We start from the raw sequence: 19458 nt of genomic DNA, 5'->3' as shown, positions 1-19458 counted from the left end.
AATCTGTTACATTCAGTCAACAATAAGAGAGATACACACTGTTCACTCTCTGACACACACACACACACACACTCACACAATATCACCCATTCACTAAGCAAAGCATTAGATATTTTAAAGATCATATTAATCTGCCATTTCTACATTTCACTATTACATGAGCCCGTATCTACATACAAAAACACAAAATATCAGTGCTGCACATTTCACACTGTGTGATATTGAACACTTGTTATCAGTGCTGCAGGTTTGTTTATTCCACAACCATTTTTTAAAGCTCCACAGAGAATCTTGGATATTTTGTTTGGCTGTTTAGTCCAGTCAGGAGATTGGTGGGAGACACACGTGGCTCTGGTTTTCACTGCAGATGTGGACTGAACATAGAGCTTGAGAGGTGCACATGCTGAGTTGTTCAGGATTCTATATTCCAATCCAAGTGAGGCTAATCTTTGTATAAACCGAGCTGTCTTGTTCTGTGTTGTTGCAGTTTCTGGTTGCTTTTAAAAAACATGCAGTATGATTATTCTGAAGCTGTACAATTTAGATGTCCGGGATAAGGCCGAGATAATCGACCTCTCATTTGATTGATGTCTCACAGATTGTCAACAAGAGAAGCAAACTAACACTATCTACTGCAACAGCTTGTAGATGGTACTGAAGCTGAGCAATAATGGCTTCCATAAATTTGCTTTACACCTGTGCAAAGGCATCGTCTGCATACATTTGGCTGCAAGCCCCAGGACAAGTGTTTAAAAATATTGATCCCTGTGAGACCCCTGTTTTGAATGTTAAAAAGAACGATCTTTCATTGTTGATTATTACAAACTATTATATTTGTTCCAGCTATGTTCTTAAACCATTTCATATATCTAAAAAAAAAATTTAAAATGCACCAATAATTTGGCCTTTAACAATAGCCAGTTTAATTTGTTCAATAAATAAAACAGCAGTTTGCAGTTTCAGTTCAATACTGAGGGTGGAACCCAAATTGCAAAACATGCAGTATGTCATTGGAATTTAAGAACAATATGAGTTGATTTCTTCTTCTCTAGCACTATTGTTTATTTGTCTATGAGCGCCAAGACCTCTGATTGAGTTACTTTGAGTTACTTGGTCTGTGGGTTGGTTGGGTCTAGCCTGGATCTCAAATTAAAACCAATAGACAATTCCTCACCTGATGAAACAAAAAAGTTTTCCACATTACAGATGAATTACCTCTGGCCTCAGTACATACAAGGATACTTACAATATTTATTAGTCTAATCATAAATATTGTTTTAGATAAGTATAAATTATTTCAGTGAACAGAATGTAAAATCATGATCCGGGTATGTAATAGTTTATTACTAAAACCAGAAACAGTGCAATATGTCACTTTTAAAGAGGAGGTATTATACTTCCAATCTTCTACTTGTTAACACATAATATATTTAGATCATCATGTGACATTTTATTGTTTGAAAACATGTGTACTTTGTTTCTCTTGTAGTCCCTACTCCCCTTGCATTCTAATAATTAAACTACTGCACATCTCATCAGGTTTGTGAAGTTGTAGTGGATTTGCTCTGTATCCTGCTTCATGAAAAATGGCTGGGTTGGAGAAAGGCTGATATAGGCTTGGGTCTGAGCGTTGCACAGAATCGTAACACTAACTGCAGTGAAGGCGCTAATAGTGGGCGGGACAGATCTCTAGATTACTCATCCATGGATCACATAATAATATTCCTTCTGTAAGGGAAGCAGCAAGTCCCACAAAAGCACATCTAGCACCCTGCTGTGTCCATGTTCAGTCATGTGGGTGAACACTGGAGTACACACAGTCAGTGTGAGCGGTGACTCTCTGTCTTCTGGACGGAGGCTGGACGCTCAGGGCAGCGTAATGGAGGGAGTGCACGTCCTGCTCCTGAGAAAAATAAAGACACAGAAATGTCATCTAGTGTCTATTCACAATATACAGACCTACAGACAGATCTAAAACACTTATATATATATATATGAAATTTTCAATATTTTTGTCACTGATTTCAGAAAGTCACACATATATTATATAAATTCATGACACATAGTGTGAAGCTTTCAAATAATTCTGGCTTACAGATAATGAAAATGTGAAAATGCTAAATATTGGAAAGTCATGTTGTCACACACTAATCAACTAATGTACTGAAAACACCTGCAAAGGTTTCCTGAGCCTTTAAATGGTCTCAGTCTGGGTCAGAGGGCTACACAATCATGGGGAAGGCTCCTGAACTGAACCAATGTCCAGAAGACACTCACTGACATCCTCCACAAGGAGAACACCACAAAAGGTCATTGTTGTATCCAAGCATATTCAACTTGAGAGGAAGAAAACAGTGTGATAGGAAAAAGTGCATCAGCAAAGGGAGGACCACAGCCTTGAGAGGACTGTCAAACAAATCCACTCAAGAATTTGAAGGAGCTTCATGAGGAGTGGACAGAGGCTGGAGTCAGTGCATCAAGAGCCACTACACACAGACAAATCCTGTATGGGACATGAGACCATGTCAGAAGAGTCACACCTGGACTGTGGAGAAAAAGAACTGGACTGTTGCTCAGTGTTTCAAAGTTCTCTTTTCAGATTAAAGTAAATTTTGCACATCACACAATGCACACAATTTGGAAATTAAGGTCCCAGAGTCCTCAGGAAGAATGGGGAGGTAAAAAAAAAAAAGAAAATTATTTTCATATAGGTTTTTCCATTTGTATCGTAAGTGACACATTGGGCACTGGGCATGCTGTTTTGGTGATACAGCAAAAACAAGCCTCTTTCTTCTTTTCTCTTTTATTATGAACAGTGGTAAGCATGAAAACAGCAGCTAAAGCTGTAAAGAACATTGGCTTTGTATTTTTTAGAACTGCTTTGTTTCCAGTAGCCATACCAGCTTGTAAAAGCCTGATCCTGTCAGATCTCAGAAGCTAAGCAGGCTGGGCCTGGGTAGTACTTGGATGGGAGACCACTAGGAATTCCAGGTGCCACAGGAGGGTGGCACCTGGAATTGTGGCAAAATGAGTGGCAAAAAAAAAAAAAAAAACTGTTGTTGTGTCCTTAGGCAAGACAATTCACCCACATTGCCTAGTATGAAAGTGGTGTGTGAGTGATGGTGGTGGTTGGAAGGCCAATGGTGCAGATTGGCAGCCTCGCTTCTGTCAGTCTGCCCCAGGGCAGCTGTGGCTACAGTAGTAGTTTACCACCACTGAGTGTGGAGTGAATGAATAATGAACTGTAAAGTGCTTTGGGGATCTTGAAAGGCGATATATAAATGCTATCAGTCAATCAGTAACTTTTTCTTGTGTTATGAACAGTAACAGGCATGAAAACAGCAGTTCAGGCAATATAACAAGAACGTCGGCCTCTTATTTTTCTTCAAACTGCTAATGCTACTGCTAAACTTAAACCTTTCTTCAATACCTTCATCAGCACTCTCAATAAATGGAACATCTGGAGCAGACATGTCAAACTTAGGCCCGGGGGCCACATTTGGCCCACGATGTAGTTATATTATATATGTAGTTATATATCTAGTTTATATATTGGTGAGATCATATCAAACATGTGTTAGAGCTGTTCGCCGGTTACAGATAGGCTATAGAGACATTATTTATTTAAAATGTTATTATTTTATATTTTATATGTTTGTTCTGGATTCAGTGTTTAAGCAAAACTATTACTAAACATTTATTTTAATAAGAAAAAGTTTAACATTACATATCTTGAAAGAAGAGAAAACATGCAGATGTTGTTGAAATTGTTCAATAAATATTTAGTTTGGCCCACGACTTTATCCCAGTTTTCAATTTTGGCCTCTGTGAATTTGAGTTTGACACTCCTGATCTGAAGGGTTAAATTCTGCCTTCCTCCATTTGTATTATTTCGTTTTATTTGTTATTATTTCTTCTTTCGGCCTGTGTTACTGTTGGACCTTCTTCTACTGTGCTAATCTGGTCATCACTATTATCAAAGTCAGCATCTGTATGTGCCTTTCCCTTCCTCTTTTTTCTTTTCACTTTGCTTTTACTGCACTGTTTTGTTGCTTGTGACACTGTAAGATCTTCCTCTTCCACTTCAAGCCCATCATAGAGTTTTATCATCCTCATTGCTACTACCAGTACTAGAGTTCTCTTCATCATAATCTGCATTAGGGGTAAAATTTTAATCCAACACTTCATCTGCCAACATCAACTCCTGTATATCGCTTGAATTGTCACCAAGGATGTTGTAAATATAACATTGCAATCTGAAATTTGTGTAATTGATTAAGAAAAACATTTTTATGATACACAATCATCAATATAGAGCATATTGCACCAAGAAAAGAAAGATGATGACAGTTGAGGGATTTACTACCAAATTCCACTTTTTACCTGTAGTATCAAATTTGAACACAAATTTTATACACAGTTTTACTACATAATAAAATTATTACATTATACATTATTATGTAACTATAACTTGCTTCGGCAGATTAGATGTTCATGTTAGAATAACATAAATAAAATGTATGAATAAAAAGAAAATGTCACTGGAAAATGTCACATAAAAGAAAATGTCACGTAAAAATCACAAATTTCTTTAAGGCCCTGTCACACCCTGACGATTTAAAAAACATATGCCGACGTACCAGAATTTCCCTAAAACGCTGGCATATGCTGAACCATCGATGTTTTTTTTTTGTTTTGTTTTCAATTTTGGGTGTATACATAGTGTATTCATAACGAGTTAAATGTATACATAATGTATTAGTACCTTATATTGAATGTTTTGATAACTTATATATAACTTATACCAACTAATGCTTAACTTGTTTCCAGCATCCACAACTTATGCCTAACGACAGACTGACCTATGCATTGCACACGACAGCGTATCGCCGACGATCACATGTCGTCGCCTATTAAAATGCTGCCGCTCGACAAGTTAAATCATATCATATGATATATCATCATATCAGTCTCTCTCTGTATATGGTGCTGAATGCAACAGATCGATTGACAGGTCGGTAGGCAGCCTATAGAGCGGCGGGATCTGTCTGCAGACCACTGGCTGTAAAGTTGTGAGCACGATCGCGTCAGCTGTTTCCTGTCTACAGTAAAACCACTCGTGGTCGTCTGGAACACGTCAAATACGTCTGCATACATCAATATGTGTTGGAGATAAGTTCGATATAAGTTACACTTAGGTTCAAAACACATTACTCATAAGTTATGAGGACACTAGACATTTTCTCAATGTATTTGAAACTTACAATTAACGATCGCATAACTTATCTACAACTTATTCCCCGCGTATGCAGGACGTATAAGCACACACTGACATACGTCGAGAAATTTTCAGCATGCTCAAAATTTTTTGACGACTTTGCCATATGTCGCCGTGCTTCAGCGTGCTTCAGCGTGCTTCAGCGTGCTTCAGCGTGCTTCAGCGTGCTTCAGCGTGCTTCAGCGTGCTTCAGCGTGCTTCAGCGTGCTTCAGCGTGCTTCAGCGTGCTTCAGCGTGCTCAGAACTTATGCAATACTTACCTAGAACTTATCCGACGTACATCAGCATATTTGCCAAATTTTTCATACGTCGGCACACTCTAGCTAAATCGTCAAGGTGTGACAGCGGTTTTACCTTGATCCGGTGAGTTGGGAACTATCTGAAGGTGGCTATCTCAGATTGTCCCATGTACTGTTTTAATTGTTGTAGTGATAAAAGGATCCACCAGGGGGTTAAAGACAAGTGTCAGACTGGATACAAGAGGTCCAATGAGATTAATGTGGTCTTCCGATATTTTATGTTATTAGGTTCTTTTAACAGACATGTCAGCTGACCAGACACATCACAGTGACATCACATGACTCTGAGGAAGACGCTAGTGAGCAGTCCAAACTGTCAGGTATGAAAACAAACTTTTGGTCTGTAAAAAGAACCTAATAACATGGATACAAGAGGGTTTTGAGTGAAGTTTTTACCATTGGGTGATGCATTAGGTCTCAGAAATGCTTTTATCAAATCTGATGCATTTGGCATTATGTGGATATAATACATGGGGTTGATGTTCTGAAATTAGTGACAAATAATGTGTAACTTTATCATGATATTCAAGTTTTTTTGAGATAGTCTGTAAATTATGTGAACTAAAAATATATATATATATATATATATTTAAAATAAAAAGTAACTCACCTCTCCATTGGTCGTAGCCAGTATTCTGGACTGATATTTCAGTTCTGTAAATGTGTAAAATGTACAGATATCAGTTAAGTGAGATCGAACAACGAAATAATGTCAATATCACAAACTGACAAAAAAAAATAAAATGTTGTTTAAAATGATGCTATCGTACATCCCTACTTAGGTATTGTAAGTGCAATTTTAAACAAATCCATGATGGTCAATGTGTTGAAAGCACATGGAATGACACATCAAGAGCCTAATAATAACCTCAATAAAATTTTGAAATTCACAGCAGAAAGTGGAAAGTTGTAGATTTGATCTTGCACCAGGAAATATTTTAGATATATTTTGTTCTTATTTTGTTACTGTGTATACCACAGTTATACATAGATCTTTAAAAACATATGGGTCACAGACTGTTACCTGTGGACAGAATGTTGTATTTCTTTTTGACTCTGCACAGTGAGAAAACCAGAAGCATCACCAGGACTGAGGAGACTGCCAAAGCTCCACTCAAGAGGTAAATAACTATAGTCTGTTCTCCATCTGTGAAACCAAAGCTGATTTGAATGATTGACAAATTACATTTTTTTGACTCATTTTGACAGATTATGACTGTTACATTACACTGTATGTTGAAGATACATGTCAGAAAGATATAAGGAAGTGTCCACCAGCATTCTGACCAGAACTGAAGAATCAGTTTGGATAAGCTGCAAAACATCTTCAACCAAACTAACTTTTGTCCAGTCGACAAACTGAATTTTCTCCTCACCATGGATTCTACCTGGACGACTGAGGGATTCTTCACACATGTCAGAAACTGTGGTCATAGCAAAGCCTGATCTCGTCAGATCTCAAAAGCTCAACAGGGTCGGGCCTGGTTAGTACTTGGATGGAGACACTGGGAAAATCAAGAGCCACAGGGGGGCGCCAGTGGCAAAAACTGCTGTTGTGTCCTTAGGCAAGGCACCTTCACCCACATTGTCTAGTATGAAAGTGGTGTGTGCGTAAGTGATGGTGGGGGTGGAGGGCCTGAGGGTGCAGATTAACAGCCTCACTTCCATCAGTCTACCCTTGGCAGCTGTAGCTACAAATAGTAGTTTACCACCACTGAGTGTGGAGTGATAATGCTCTGTAAGGCATCTTTGAGTGTCAAAGGAAAAGTGCTATATAAAACTGATGCATTATTATTAGAAATAAACAAATACTAGTACTATAACATCATTAGAAGAACTTTTTAATCAGCAGGATCACTTGTATCAATAAAATGCATTTAGTTGTTTACGACCCTTGCTCTTGCCATCCAGAATTGTAAATTAATACAAATCAAGATTGATTTAGGAGTTGACTACAAATCAAAAAGCCTAAGTGAAGATCCTTTTTAAGTGTTTGAACTTTGAACCATATTTTCTGTGTACTATTTGGATGCAACAGCCAAAAGCTCAATAATAAAATAAAAACTCACTTGTTATTATGACCCTGGTCCCGTTCCCAAACAGGACTTGTCCACAGGCGGCCACAGCGCAGTAGTAGGTCCCAGTCTGCTCTGAGTTCACATTGTGTATGGGGAGGCTGTACACACAGGAGTTGGTTGGACTTTTTCCATCGTTCTTACACCCATCACCCACACGACCTCCTCCATGACTGTACAGGACTCCTGCTGCAGACTCTTCAGACTGTTTGAACCAGTGAACCCTGTGCTGTCCTTCACACCTCTCAGTCTGGACACTACAGTTTAGAACCACAGAATGTCCTGGTTCTATTTCCTCATGTGGAGACTGATGGACTTCAACTGTTGGGCTCAAACTCTTCACAATCACAGTGACACTTTCCAGGAACTCACTTTGGTGTAAATAACTTCGCACACAGTGATAAACAGCAGAATCAGAGATGTTTACATTCTTGATATGCAAGTCATTTTTGTTATTGTCATAATCCGGCTTCAAACGATTGTTGCTGAGAAATTCTCCATAAAATTCACTCTTTTCGTCATATTTAAAGTATGAAGAGATGAGCTCTGGTTTCATGCCCAATTTTTGCCTGAACCAGTAAAGTTTAGCTCCGACCTGGTCATCATCAGATGAAGCACAACGTAATGTAATGTTCTCTCCAAAAGATACTGAGAGGAAAGTACCCTCCTCATGTAGACCATTCATCTGAGCTGAAAAAAAAAAAAAAAAAAATTACAAAAAAAACATTAGAAATAAGATTATAAATGAGGACAAACTTCACAGAATCTGACTATTTAAGCCATCAGAATTGTCTTTAGTCTATGACTCACCCACAGAAACCAACAGCAGACACTGGACGAAAACAGATTGTGAAGGTGCCATCTTCCTCATTTTGTGCTGAAGTGAAACATATTGATAGAGTCTCTTCTTTTTATAGTCGAGCTCGCGTGTGATTGGCGGATCAAAAGAGACACTGTACAATGAGGTTAGCAAGTCGAGTGTTTTTTCCATTTGTAGACTAGATTTTTTAGAACATTTGAAAGAGTTGTACAGATTAGAGGAAAATGTTTTCAGTACATATTTACTTAGCTTATTAGTTATTTCACTTTAAACCAAGACAATTTATCTGTGTGCACAAGTTATTAAGGCTGGACAATATGAACTTTCAAATTTTTGGCTTAATAAATAAATAAAAATGGCCTTCAATAGTATTTCCTAAACTTACAACACAGACTCTATCATTACCCATTTAACAGAACTCTTGCAAGGCTTTATTGATTTATTTTTGTTATTTGGGCTGATTGGGACCTGATGAGTGCAAAAAACAAATACTTATGTTTTTACATGTTGTAGTTTCATAGAAAAACTATGTCCACATATGATATATAAACATTCATTTTATGTTTTAATCATTTTGATGGATTACAGTGAAGTCACAATTGAATAATGATTTGCAAAGACTATTTATTAAGTGCCTGAACAACCCAAAATGTGAAAGAAAGTCATATTTCTTCAACCAAAGTCTGGACTCACATGCTTGGTTTATCTGACAGAGACTTTAGCTCTCTTCATTAAAAAGAAGCAGTCACTTATGCATTAGAATTTAGTCAGCAGCAGAGAAGCATGTTTGAACAGGAAGTCTGAGGATCACTTTCTATTATTAAATCATTGAAATCATTTCCCTTGTGGATCAATAAACTTTGTCTAAGTCTATTTCAGATCAACATTGTGGTTTACAATGAGCAACATATATCATTTTGTTCTGTGTGTTACGTCTGGGCGATTCCACCATGTTGGTATCGATATGATACCAGGTATTTTGGGAGTGTTATTTTGTAATCTTAAGGGTGAAGGAATTTAAATCATTACATGTACAAAAGAGCTTCAGATAGGCTCTAAAGGACAAATAGAAGAGATTGGACACATGAAGAGACTGGATCAGTCCAAAATGCTGCTGCTGATGATGATGATGATGATGACACAAAACTATGAAGACACGGTCCTAATATGTCTCAAATTACAGTTTACAATTCACATATGCAAATTAGCACTTATATTTGCATAGAAGGATTGATACCCACATTTACACTGATTCAGTTTTGAATGAATGAATGTTTATTCGGACAGTAATACATAGAACATAAATTAAAAAAAACATAAATACATAGATATAACACAAAAAGTAACTATTTCTTTTCTATAATAATAGACAAAATAAATGTTACGCCAAATTTTTCGGATCTGAAAAAGGAGTGGGAGGAAGTAAATACTTATTTAACCCCACCCCTTTTTTCTACTGTCCCAAATTAACAAAGAACATATAGACTTCTCATTTCCTGTACATTATAAGCAATAATTGCACAGTACCCGCACTGCATTACAAATCTAACAACAACAATAAATATATGTATATTATGTACACAGATATAGTACACATCATATACACAAATATAATATATACATACCTGTTTGATATATTGGTACTTCTGTATTGTACACTATATTTAATCTAATCAACTATATAAAAGTGTTTCTTCAGTGTCCTGGATTATGCTCAACAGACTTTTGAATGTATAACCATGTGATCTTGGTGTTTTCTAATCAAAAACAAACACACAAAACTTGAAATTGTGTCTTTTGTTGTGCATGTTTGTGGTTCATGCAACTTCATTTGACTTGTTCTGATAATTTTGTGCACATTTTCTTTACTTTGCAACAAACAACGTCTACAAACTCTTGATCACTCTACTTTTTAAATTATTATTTTACATATAACATAATATAAAATTAAATACCTCTTTTCAAAGTTAAAAATAATGTTGTGTAAAAAGATTTTAAAGATTCAGATATCTTGTATGAAAAACGTAGTTACTCAACATGATCCAAGTACAATCATATGATAGAACTCTCCTGACTTTCATATTACTGCTTTTGTGAGCAAACAGAAGCTGTAGCTGAACTTTCAAAAGAACCACATAAGCTACGGGTGACGAGTGTAGGTTGTTTTATTTTTAGCGTACCGAGGTATCGTCACATGACTCAGACTGGTGGTGAATGTTTACAGAACTGAAGAGTATGACTTCCTGATCGTAACCACAGATGTTCCAAGACCTGAAGTTTCAAACACTTGAGTATGTTCGAGTAGAGTAGGTCAGAGGCTGTTTCCAAAGCAACAATAAAACCTTTGTAACTGTGATCATGTTGCCAACGTGTCTTTTTTCTTGTATTAGAAACATATTGCAATATTAAACAGTAAAGGGGTCAAAGGGCAATTTCAGTAAGTTAAAAAAATAAAAAAACAACATTACATTACATACATACATTACATTTTTATGTAGTATTAGTTGTAGTCTTGAGAGATAAGTGATGACACATAATGATTTGACTTCATTTATATAATTTTCCCAAAAGAAAGAGTAAGTTGTGCTGAAAAGACAACACAAAAATAATTACAGCAATAACTAAATTATGCAATGGAAAAAAAAAAAAAAAAAAAAAGGTTATAGTGATGATTTGTGAGAAGTGAGAAGACTCATTCCCCTCTAAGTTATTCACAATCTGAGCCCAGCCAGTGTATATGTTTATGTTTGTATAAGGTGACAGAGATACAGCTTTATGTCAGCTAATGTAATACAACGGGATGATTACCTATGTGACTATAGGCTATGTGTACCAGTAAAATGTATAAATATATATAAATATTAGACAAATATATATTATTCAAATGTATAATGTCTATTTATATATTATATATATTCAATATTTATTGTATATGTAAACAAATACAGAGTCAATTTATTTTTATTTTATATTATTTACAGTGCAAATATGATGGAGCATTAAGCTCTTAAAAGATCTTAAAAACTTTACAAAATGAACAGAAATCATTTAAACCCCATTTCCACACTGAAGTAGATACATTCAGTCCATGTGCTGTCAGTCAGTCTTCTACCTTCTTCTGTCCTCTGTTCAGCTGCTGTGTACTGGACAAGTTCTGGAAAACCCTGATATATGAACATAAATTTATTTAAACCACAGTAAAACATAAACACCCGATTATTAATATTCAAACAGATTTAGATATACAAGACACACCTTTGCCTTTGCTGACAAAGCTGAATAATAATAATAATAATAATAATTATAATTATTATTATTATTATTATTATTATTATTATTATTATCATCATTATTATTATTATTATTATTATTATTATTATTATTTTAAGCTCAAGTCACTCCGATGAGCAGACTGGAGGTGAACATCAAGGCTCCACTTATGACGTCTCATAAGCACTATATTGACAGACATTTTGAAGAAAGGATAAAATACCAGTTAACTGTCGACTAAAAGAGTTAAGTTATTTATCAAAACAAAGATCATGTACAAGTCACAGTGTCGTCTTTGGTATAAAGTGCTGTACCCAGTGTGTGAGTCCACGTGAGGATCATCTGTGTGCTCTGGGACATTTGCATGTGTGAGTTTGTGTTATTTACACCACTGGGTGTGTCTTACAGACTTGTGTCACGCCCAAAGCCGCCTGGCCCCATTGTCATGGAAACACTCTCCTCTCCCCAACTGACCCGTGTCAAGATGGTCCCAAGTGAACCGTGCCAGTGGAAACAAGTCTTATCTGCAAATGGAAGCACATCTGGACAAATCTGCAGCCTGCTGGTCCATGACAGTGGAGCTCTGCTTCACTCACTACGTTTATTAGTTCATGGAAACCAACATCACCAAATAACTGTTCTAGTCCAACTTAAACCAGCTGTGGTTCTCCTCAACATTTCTCTTATTCCAACTGGGATTGTTTTTTTGTTTTGTTTTGTTTTTTGTTTTTCCTGCAGAGGGAGGGTCTAAGGACAGGGGAAGTTCTGGAACATTTCTCCTTGTGCTTGTTTCCAGTGAATGTTGGTTAATTAACTTGTGATGTTATTGACCAATGACTGTTTCAATGTTATTTTGTTTTTCACAGATTTTCTAACTTTTGATGAGTTAAATAAATATTTTTTTTAAGCCCCAAGAGTCAACAGCTGTTGTGATTTTGGGCTTTATAAAACTAAACTGAATTGAATTAAAACCAAATCAAATGTGACATTTGGAGCTCAATGTAAAAAGTGTGAAGCACACTGAAGCCCTGTGCATGCTTTTTAATACTTCTGTAACTCAGGGGACTTATTCTCATGAAGAGCAAAGGAACAAAAAAGAACAAAGAACAAAAGTGAGATTTCTAATTCAAAGGACACTCCATGGTGCATTGTTCATAGTTGCTGTATAGCTAATGCAACAAGTAGTGTGGACAGGAAATTAAGCACCGTGTCAGTGTGTTTTTACGGTTATACAGGTTTACCCACAAAACCCCGACTGTATCAGATGGCAATGCAGCAGATTTTTTCACATTTACAAGGAAACGAGCAATCTTGCACTTTGTTGCATCTGTCACCCTCAGCCAATCAAATGCAACACTAGACTTTAAAGAGCAGTGACCACATTCACACAGTTCACGTGTTCTGCACAATCTTCAGTGATGTTCTCTGTTCAGACTCTCTTTACTCTTGCGCTGGTCAGTTCAGGTAAGCAGAATTGTACTATTAATCCAAATATGTTCCTGTCACTCTAGAACGCTTTGAAAGTTTTGTTTTCATTTGTCTTTTTAGCGTCGATGTCTGACCTGCCATTGTCTGTAAATCAACAAGAACAAGGCAGTTTCCTCTTAGCATCTGTTGGAGATAACATCACCCTAAGTTGTGCTTCTTCAAAAAATGTTAAGATTGGACCTAAACTTTACTGGTACAAACAAAAATTGGGCATGAAACCAGAGCTCATCTCTTCATATTTAAAATACGACCAGAAGCATGAATTTTATGGAGAATTTCTCAGCAACAATCGTTTCCAGCTGGATTATGACAATGACAAAAATAACTTACACATCAACAACATAAACATCTCTGATTCTGCTGTTTATCACTGTCTGGAATGTTATTTACATCAAAGTGAGTTCCAGGAAAGTGTCACTGTGATTGTGAAGAGTTTGAGCCCAACAGTTAAAGTCCATCAGTCTCCACATGAGGAAATAGAACCAGGAAATAATGTGGTTCTAAACTGTAGTGTCCAGACTGAGAGGTGTGAAGGACAGCACAGGGTTCACTGGTTCAAACAGTCTGAAGAGTCTGCAGCAGGAGTCCTGTACAGTCATGGAGGAGGTCGTGTGGGTGATGGGTGCAAGAACAATGGAAAAAGTCCAACCAACTCCTGTGTGTACAACCTCCCCATACACAATGTGAACTCAGAGCAGACTGGGACCTACTACTGCGCTGTGGCCGCCTGTGGACAAGTCCTGTTTGGGAACGGGACCAGGATCACAATCAAAAGTGAGTTATATCATTAAAATATAGTGTTTTTTTGTTGTTAACTTTGTTGTAAATTGTTCATTTGTAGGTGTCTCAGACAGTATGGTTTATGTTCTGAGTGGAGTTTCCATATTCAGCACCAGCCTGGTCGTTTTACTCACATTTTTCTTCTGTGTCCATAGTAAGACAGGTAAATAACTCATGATACTGTTCAATCTACAAATGTGCCAACATTAAACTGAGTATTGAGGGGTCGAGAATTTAAATAGTGTAAGGTTGATTAATGTTACACAAGAGACAAAAAAATCCACCAAAAACTCAACTTTTACATGTATAATATGTCAAAACACTTATGGATTTGTTCACAGTTATTATCCAATAAACAGTTACACTAAAGAGGTTTAGTTAGACTTTGTTGTCCCAGAAGGGAAAATGTGTCCTCTGCATTTGACCCATCCTTCAATGCCGCCTGTCAGGAGCAAAGTGCCACAGTGCTGGACCCAGGGACCAATCTCCACATGTTGAGTTAGTTTTGGTCAGGACGGTCTTAGCTGGACGATTGTAGTTGTGGTGCATGTTTTGGGTTAGTGGGGGAAACTGTTGTTCCCGGAGGAAACACACCCAGAAAGGCCCGGGTGGTGGTGGTAGAACCATGAACCTTCCTGATGTGAGGCATTGGTTCAGTTCAATTGGAAAAAAAATAATTTAAAAGTCACACAGAGCAGCACATTCATTCACACAAAAACACACAGAGTGACAAATACAATAATCATGTCTTTCATGTGGACCCGGTCAAGCAGAAGTAAACAGCAAGGCCAAAAATTCAAGTTAATGCATCTGATATAAAAATGTATTGAACAGATACATATGTACTCTAGTTTATGAAACTGTTGACCTTTTCTCTGTACCATTTTTGGTTCTAAAGTTCCATATTTTAAAACAGACCATGTATGAAACATGGAACAAAAATTATTTCCCACATTTCAAAGATCTGCAAATCATGTCAATAAATGGATGTATTTCATCATATCTTGTGTTATTCCATCTTTGAACTGTTGATGAAGGGACATGAAGGAGACTGACATATTTTATAGAAATAGTTTCCTTTCATTTTGAAGTAATATTAAAGTATTCGGAAGAAAAAAGTTGACAAATGATGTAAAATCCTGCACCTTCTACTTGTTTGCACAATTTTCCCTCCGTTACTTTTCCCTCCGTTACCATGACCTTTCTTAATAAAAAATCTCATAACTCAAAAAGTAAGAGGTTTTTCAACCTAATCTTGTACCATATGGTAGAAAACTATATGAAGCAAATATTCAAACCAGTTTGTTAAGGATATGAAGTGAGAACCAAGAGTTATCACTGTTTGGATTTATTGCCCAAAAAGTGCTGCATATTTCATTCCCTCTGTTACCGACATGAGTTTTTTTTTTTTTTGTCAACAACTTGAAAGAATATCACAGGTTTAACTTGACCCTGTTGGAGTGTAACTCTTTCCTACATTCTGATACTTTACTTATTTCAATAGTCCCTCTAGTTTCTGAATAAGAGACATTTGAATGTCAAAAATCTGCCCGTTTCCCTCCATTACCACTTGACCAGACCCATGTATAATATTGTAACGTGTCCATTTAGGTTTAACTTCCATCCTTTTCTCCAAAGGATTCCATGAAGTTCAAGAAGTAGAGCTTCTGTCAGTTTAGCACCGATATGTTCAGAGAAAGGAGTTTTACTTTGGAATATAGTTGTGTTATTTTGGTCGTGAATCGAGTCTTAAGATTCAATCAAAGATTCCAGTCATAAGATTTAAGAAAAGATCAGTTTGGACCAAATGGTTCCTTAAAACTCAGGTACTGATTATTTCACTGTGAAGGGAAGAAGAGGTCATTTTAATGTCACTTGTGTTCACATGCATCATTTACAAACATGTGCCAAGTATTAGAACTACTTTTTCAGACGACAAATAAACACTTCTTCTTGTGTGTGTGATGAATAAAAGATTTTACAGTCAGCTGCAGACAGAACCCAGGACTCTGAGTTTAGAACAAAGTACTGCATGTACAATATACTCCAAGAAGGAAACACAAGAATAAATTTAACAATGACTTCTTTTACAGAGACATACATGAGAAATCCTACAACAAACACTAAGGTATGAGCGTGTTTTCTGTAATCTCTTAATTTACATTTTCACAGATTTACTTTTGTTTTAATTTTCCAGGATTTCTCCAAACTTGTCCAGTACAAGGCCACAGAACAGATGAACAGAAGGAGCGGACACACACCTGACACATGGACCGAATGTGTCTACTTCAGTGTCAAGAAATGAAAGAAAAAAAAGGGCACATTTGAAAAAAAAATGCCATTGAATAAAACGTCATCTCTTCTTTGCTGCTGTAAAAAGTCTGGTAAAACTCAAGAGTTTTTCCTTTCGGCTCAGCTCCCTCTTCACCACAGTGGTCTGATACAACATCACAAAACCACAATATGTTTTCTTAAATGTTTGATCGTGTATAGATGCAGTGTGAGCTGATGTCTATGTAATGTTTTCATATACAAATAAAGCATTTCATGTGTAAAAACGGTCAAAATTAAAACAAAAACAGAAATGTGAAAAACGTCATGTTTAAAACTCTTGCTTCTTTTAGTTGACATTTTAGATACAAAATAATAATAAGTAGGGATGTAACAATAACCAAAATATCGTGATATCGTATCGTCAAAGTTCTCACAATAATATCATGGACCATCACAATATATCGAATTACAAGTCTCTTTGCTTAAATTAAGAGTTATAGTGCAGCAATAGCTAAAAAAAAAGACAGAGGGGACTACACAGACCATGATCCTTTGCTCCATTTCAGTGCAGACTACAAGAAGAAATAACAGTTCTTACACTTTTAAGTCTTAGTTCTTTGGATTAAATCTTCTCAGGGCATTTTAAGAGGAAAAAGTAACATATGAACAGTTTTAGCTGTTTAGCCTCCACAAAATATCACAATAAATATCATACTGTGAGATGTGTATCATGAAAATATCATACCAAGAGATTTGGATATTGTTACATCTCTAATCGTGAGCCTCCCCACCATATCATGAGACTTTCCTACAACATTGCAATAAATATGGTACCATGAGGTTCATATTGTGATGATATCGTATCATGAGACTTGGATATTGTTACATCCCTAATAATAATAAGGGGGTCCAGTTTGGGGACCACAGGATCATCTCTGGTGTTCACAGATGATGTTGTCCTGTTGGCTTCATCAAACCAGAACCTGCAGCACTGGGGAGGTTTGCAGCCGAGTGTGAAGCAGCTGGGATGAAGATCAGCTCCTCCAAATCCCAGGCCATGGCCCTCGACCTCTCCGGGTGGGTGGAGAGTCCCTGCCCCAAGTGGAGGAGTTCAAGTATCTCAGGGTCTTTTTCATAAGAGAGGGGAGGACGGAGTGTGAGATTGACAGGTGGATCGGTGCAGCGTCTGCAGTGATGCGCTCGCTGTATCGGACCGTTGAGGTGAAGAGGGAACTGAGTCGAAAGGCAAAGCTCTCGATTTACCATCAGTCTACTTTCCTCCCCCTCACCTGTGGTCATGAGCTTTGGGTAGTGACCGAAAGGACAAGATCACAGATACAAGCACTCAAAATGAGTTTCCTTCGCAGAGTGTCTGGGCGCTCCCTTAGAGATAGGATGAGGAGCTCAATCACATGAGAGGAGCTCAGAGTAGAGCTGCTGCTCCTTCATGTCGGGAGGAACCACCTGAGGTGGCTCGGGCATCTGTTCCAGATGCTTCCTGGGCGCCTCCCTCGCGAGATGTTCTGGGCATGTCCCACCGAGAGGAGGCCCTGGGGAAGACCTTGGACACACTGGAGGGACTATGTCTCTGGGCTGGCCTGGGAACACCTCGGGATCCTGGAGCTGGAGAAAGTGTGTGTGGAGAGGGAAGTCTGGCTTAGACTGCTGCCCCCGCGACCCGGCCCTGGATAAAGTGGAAGAAAATGGAATGGGAATGGAATGGAGATCTGACTGAAAATTTGCCTAAAAATTCAAAATTTTGCCTCATTTTTTGGAGTTAAACCTTCAATAAATCAGATTTGGAATTAGATATCAAAACATCCTTCTGTATGTTTTGTCTAACTCCTAAGACGAGAGTGTGAAGTTTGGTGTGTGCAGGTGCTGCTTTAAGAGCTGATCCTCACGTCCCTGTGGGGAAATTCATTTTGAGAAACAGCCTTAGAAGTTACAATGTCCCAATACCTTTATGGACACAGACTGACTGAATTAAATATTTGAACATCTTAGGGCATAGTGCAGAGTGGAAAATGTTGTTGTTCACACATAAAAGCTGAAATTACAAAAAGACCAAAAAAAAAAACAAAAGCGAAAAAAAAAAAAAGTTTTGCCTGTAGTGCCTCGCCTACACAGGAAGTGTAACAGTTATGAAGAAAGAGCCAAGGTGTGAAACCTGCCCTTTTGCACTCGGTGCTATGTGCACTTTGGCCCATTTGTGGTGAGTTAAAGAAAACAAAACTGAAGCCTCTGCACAGAATATGTGAAGTAAAACTAAACATTTATACAACGCTTCTCTACGTACAACTCCACTCACACTTCAGACCAAGAAACCAGTCGCCACAAACACACACATATACAGCAGTGTGCGCAGACACTGGAGGTAAGACAGCTAAATGTCTTGCCCAAGGACACATCAACAGCATGCACCTGTGAGAGCTGGGATCAAACCACCAACCTGTGGGCTAATAGATCTGACGACTCTAACAACGGAGCTACTGCCAGGAGTGAAACAAACACTCCCAACTATACAACAACTCTTATGGAACATATAATACTCCCTACAACTGTACAACAACTCACCCTAATGTAACAGATAATACTCCCTACAACTGTACAACAACTCTTATGTAACAGATAATAATATAATTGTTGCTGTCTTCGTATGACTTCTTGTATAAAGCTGAGATTTTATATTTTATTTTTCTTTTTGTATTTTATTTTGACTTGTACATTTACATTTATATAATTATGTCTTATCGGACACAGCCTTTTGCTCTTTTTGCAACTTATTTAGAATTTATTATTGCCATTTATATTTTTTACTCTTTGTTATTATATTTATTGTGATGTGTGAGCAAATGTGTCCAAATCATTTCCCTTGTAGATCAATAAAGTTTGTCTAAGTCTACATTCAGACTGCAGGGTTTAACGCTCAATTCAGATTTTTTTGTGAAATCTGATGTTTTTGCGAGGTTGTTCACATTTCCAATTAAATGTGACTTGTATGTGACTCCAGTGTGAACATTAAAAGGCCCGAAAGTGTCCCACATGTGCACTGGAGACACGATGACGTCAACCGCAGCGAGCGTCTCTGTGTTTACAGAAGTTGTCCAAACATGGACGCAGCATTGAGCACCTGGAGATTTTAAAGTTCCTCTCGTACTGGAGCCAGAACAT

The 19458-nt window shown here is 37.4% G+C and overlaps 2 protein-coding genes and 1 pseudogene across 2 annotated transcripts; 2 read left to right on the top strand and 1 right to left on the bottom strand.

Moving 5' to 3' along the window:
* Positions 1-138: 138 nt before the first annotated feature.
* LOC110170125 (uncharacterized) lies at positions 139-8515 on the bottom strand. The gene is made up of 5 exons (XM_055156500.1): positions 8463-8515; positions 7647-8342; positions 6602-6724; positions 6188-6231; positions 139-1903 (listed from the first exon to the last, which is right to left on the bottom strand). Exons 1-5 carry the CDS (start codon positions 8512-8514, stop codon positions 1787-1789), a joined length of 1032 nt encoding a protein of 343 aa, XP_055012475.1. The 5' UTR covers position 8515; the 3' UTR covers positions 139-1786.
* LOC129409919 (5S ribosomal RNA) lies at positions 2887-3003 on the top strand (annotated as a pseudogene).
* A 4574-nt stretch (positions 8516-13089) lies between the features above and the next one.
* Positions 13090-16565, top strand: LOC129409821 (uncharacterized). Its single transcript, XM_055156606.1, has 5 exons — positions 13090-13206; positions 13291-14004; positions 14072-14173; positions 16104-16138; positions 16208-16565. The coding sequence occupies exons 1-5, from the start codon at positions 13161-13163 to the stop codon at positions 16313-16315; spliced, it is 1005 nt and encodes a 334-aa protein (XP_055012581.1). The 5' UTR covers positions 13090-13160; the 3' UTR covers positions 16316-16565.
* Positions 16566-19458: the final 2893 nt, after the last annotated feature.

Source organism: Boleophthalmus pectinirostris, unplaced genomic scaffold, assembly GCF_026225935.1.
Source record: "Boleophthalmus pectinirostris isolate CB_2022bp ecotype Guang Dong unplaced genomic scaffold, ASM2622593v1 HiC_scaffold_20, whole genome shotgun sequence".
NCBI classification, from domain to species: Eukaryota; Metazoa; Chordata; class Actinopteri; order Gobiiformes; family Gobiidae; genus Boleophthalmus; species Boleophthalmus pectinirostris.
This window is presented reverse-complemented; position numbering and strand designations above follow the sequence as displayed.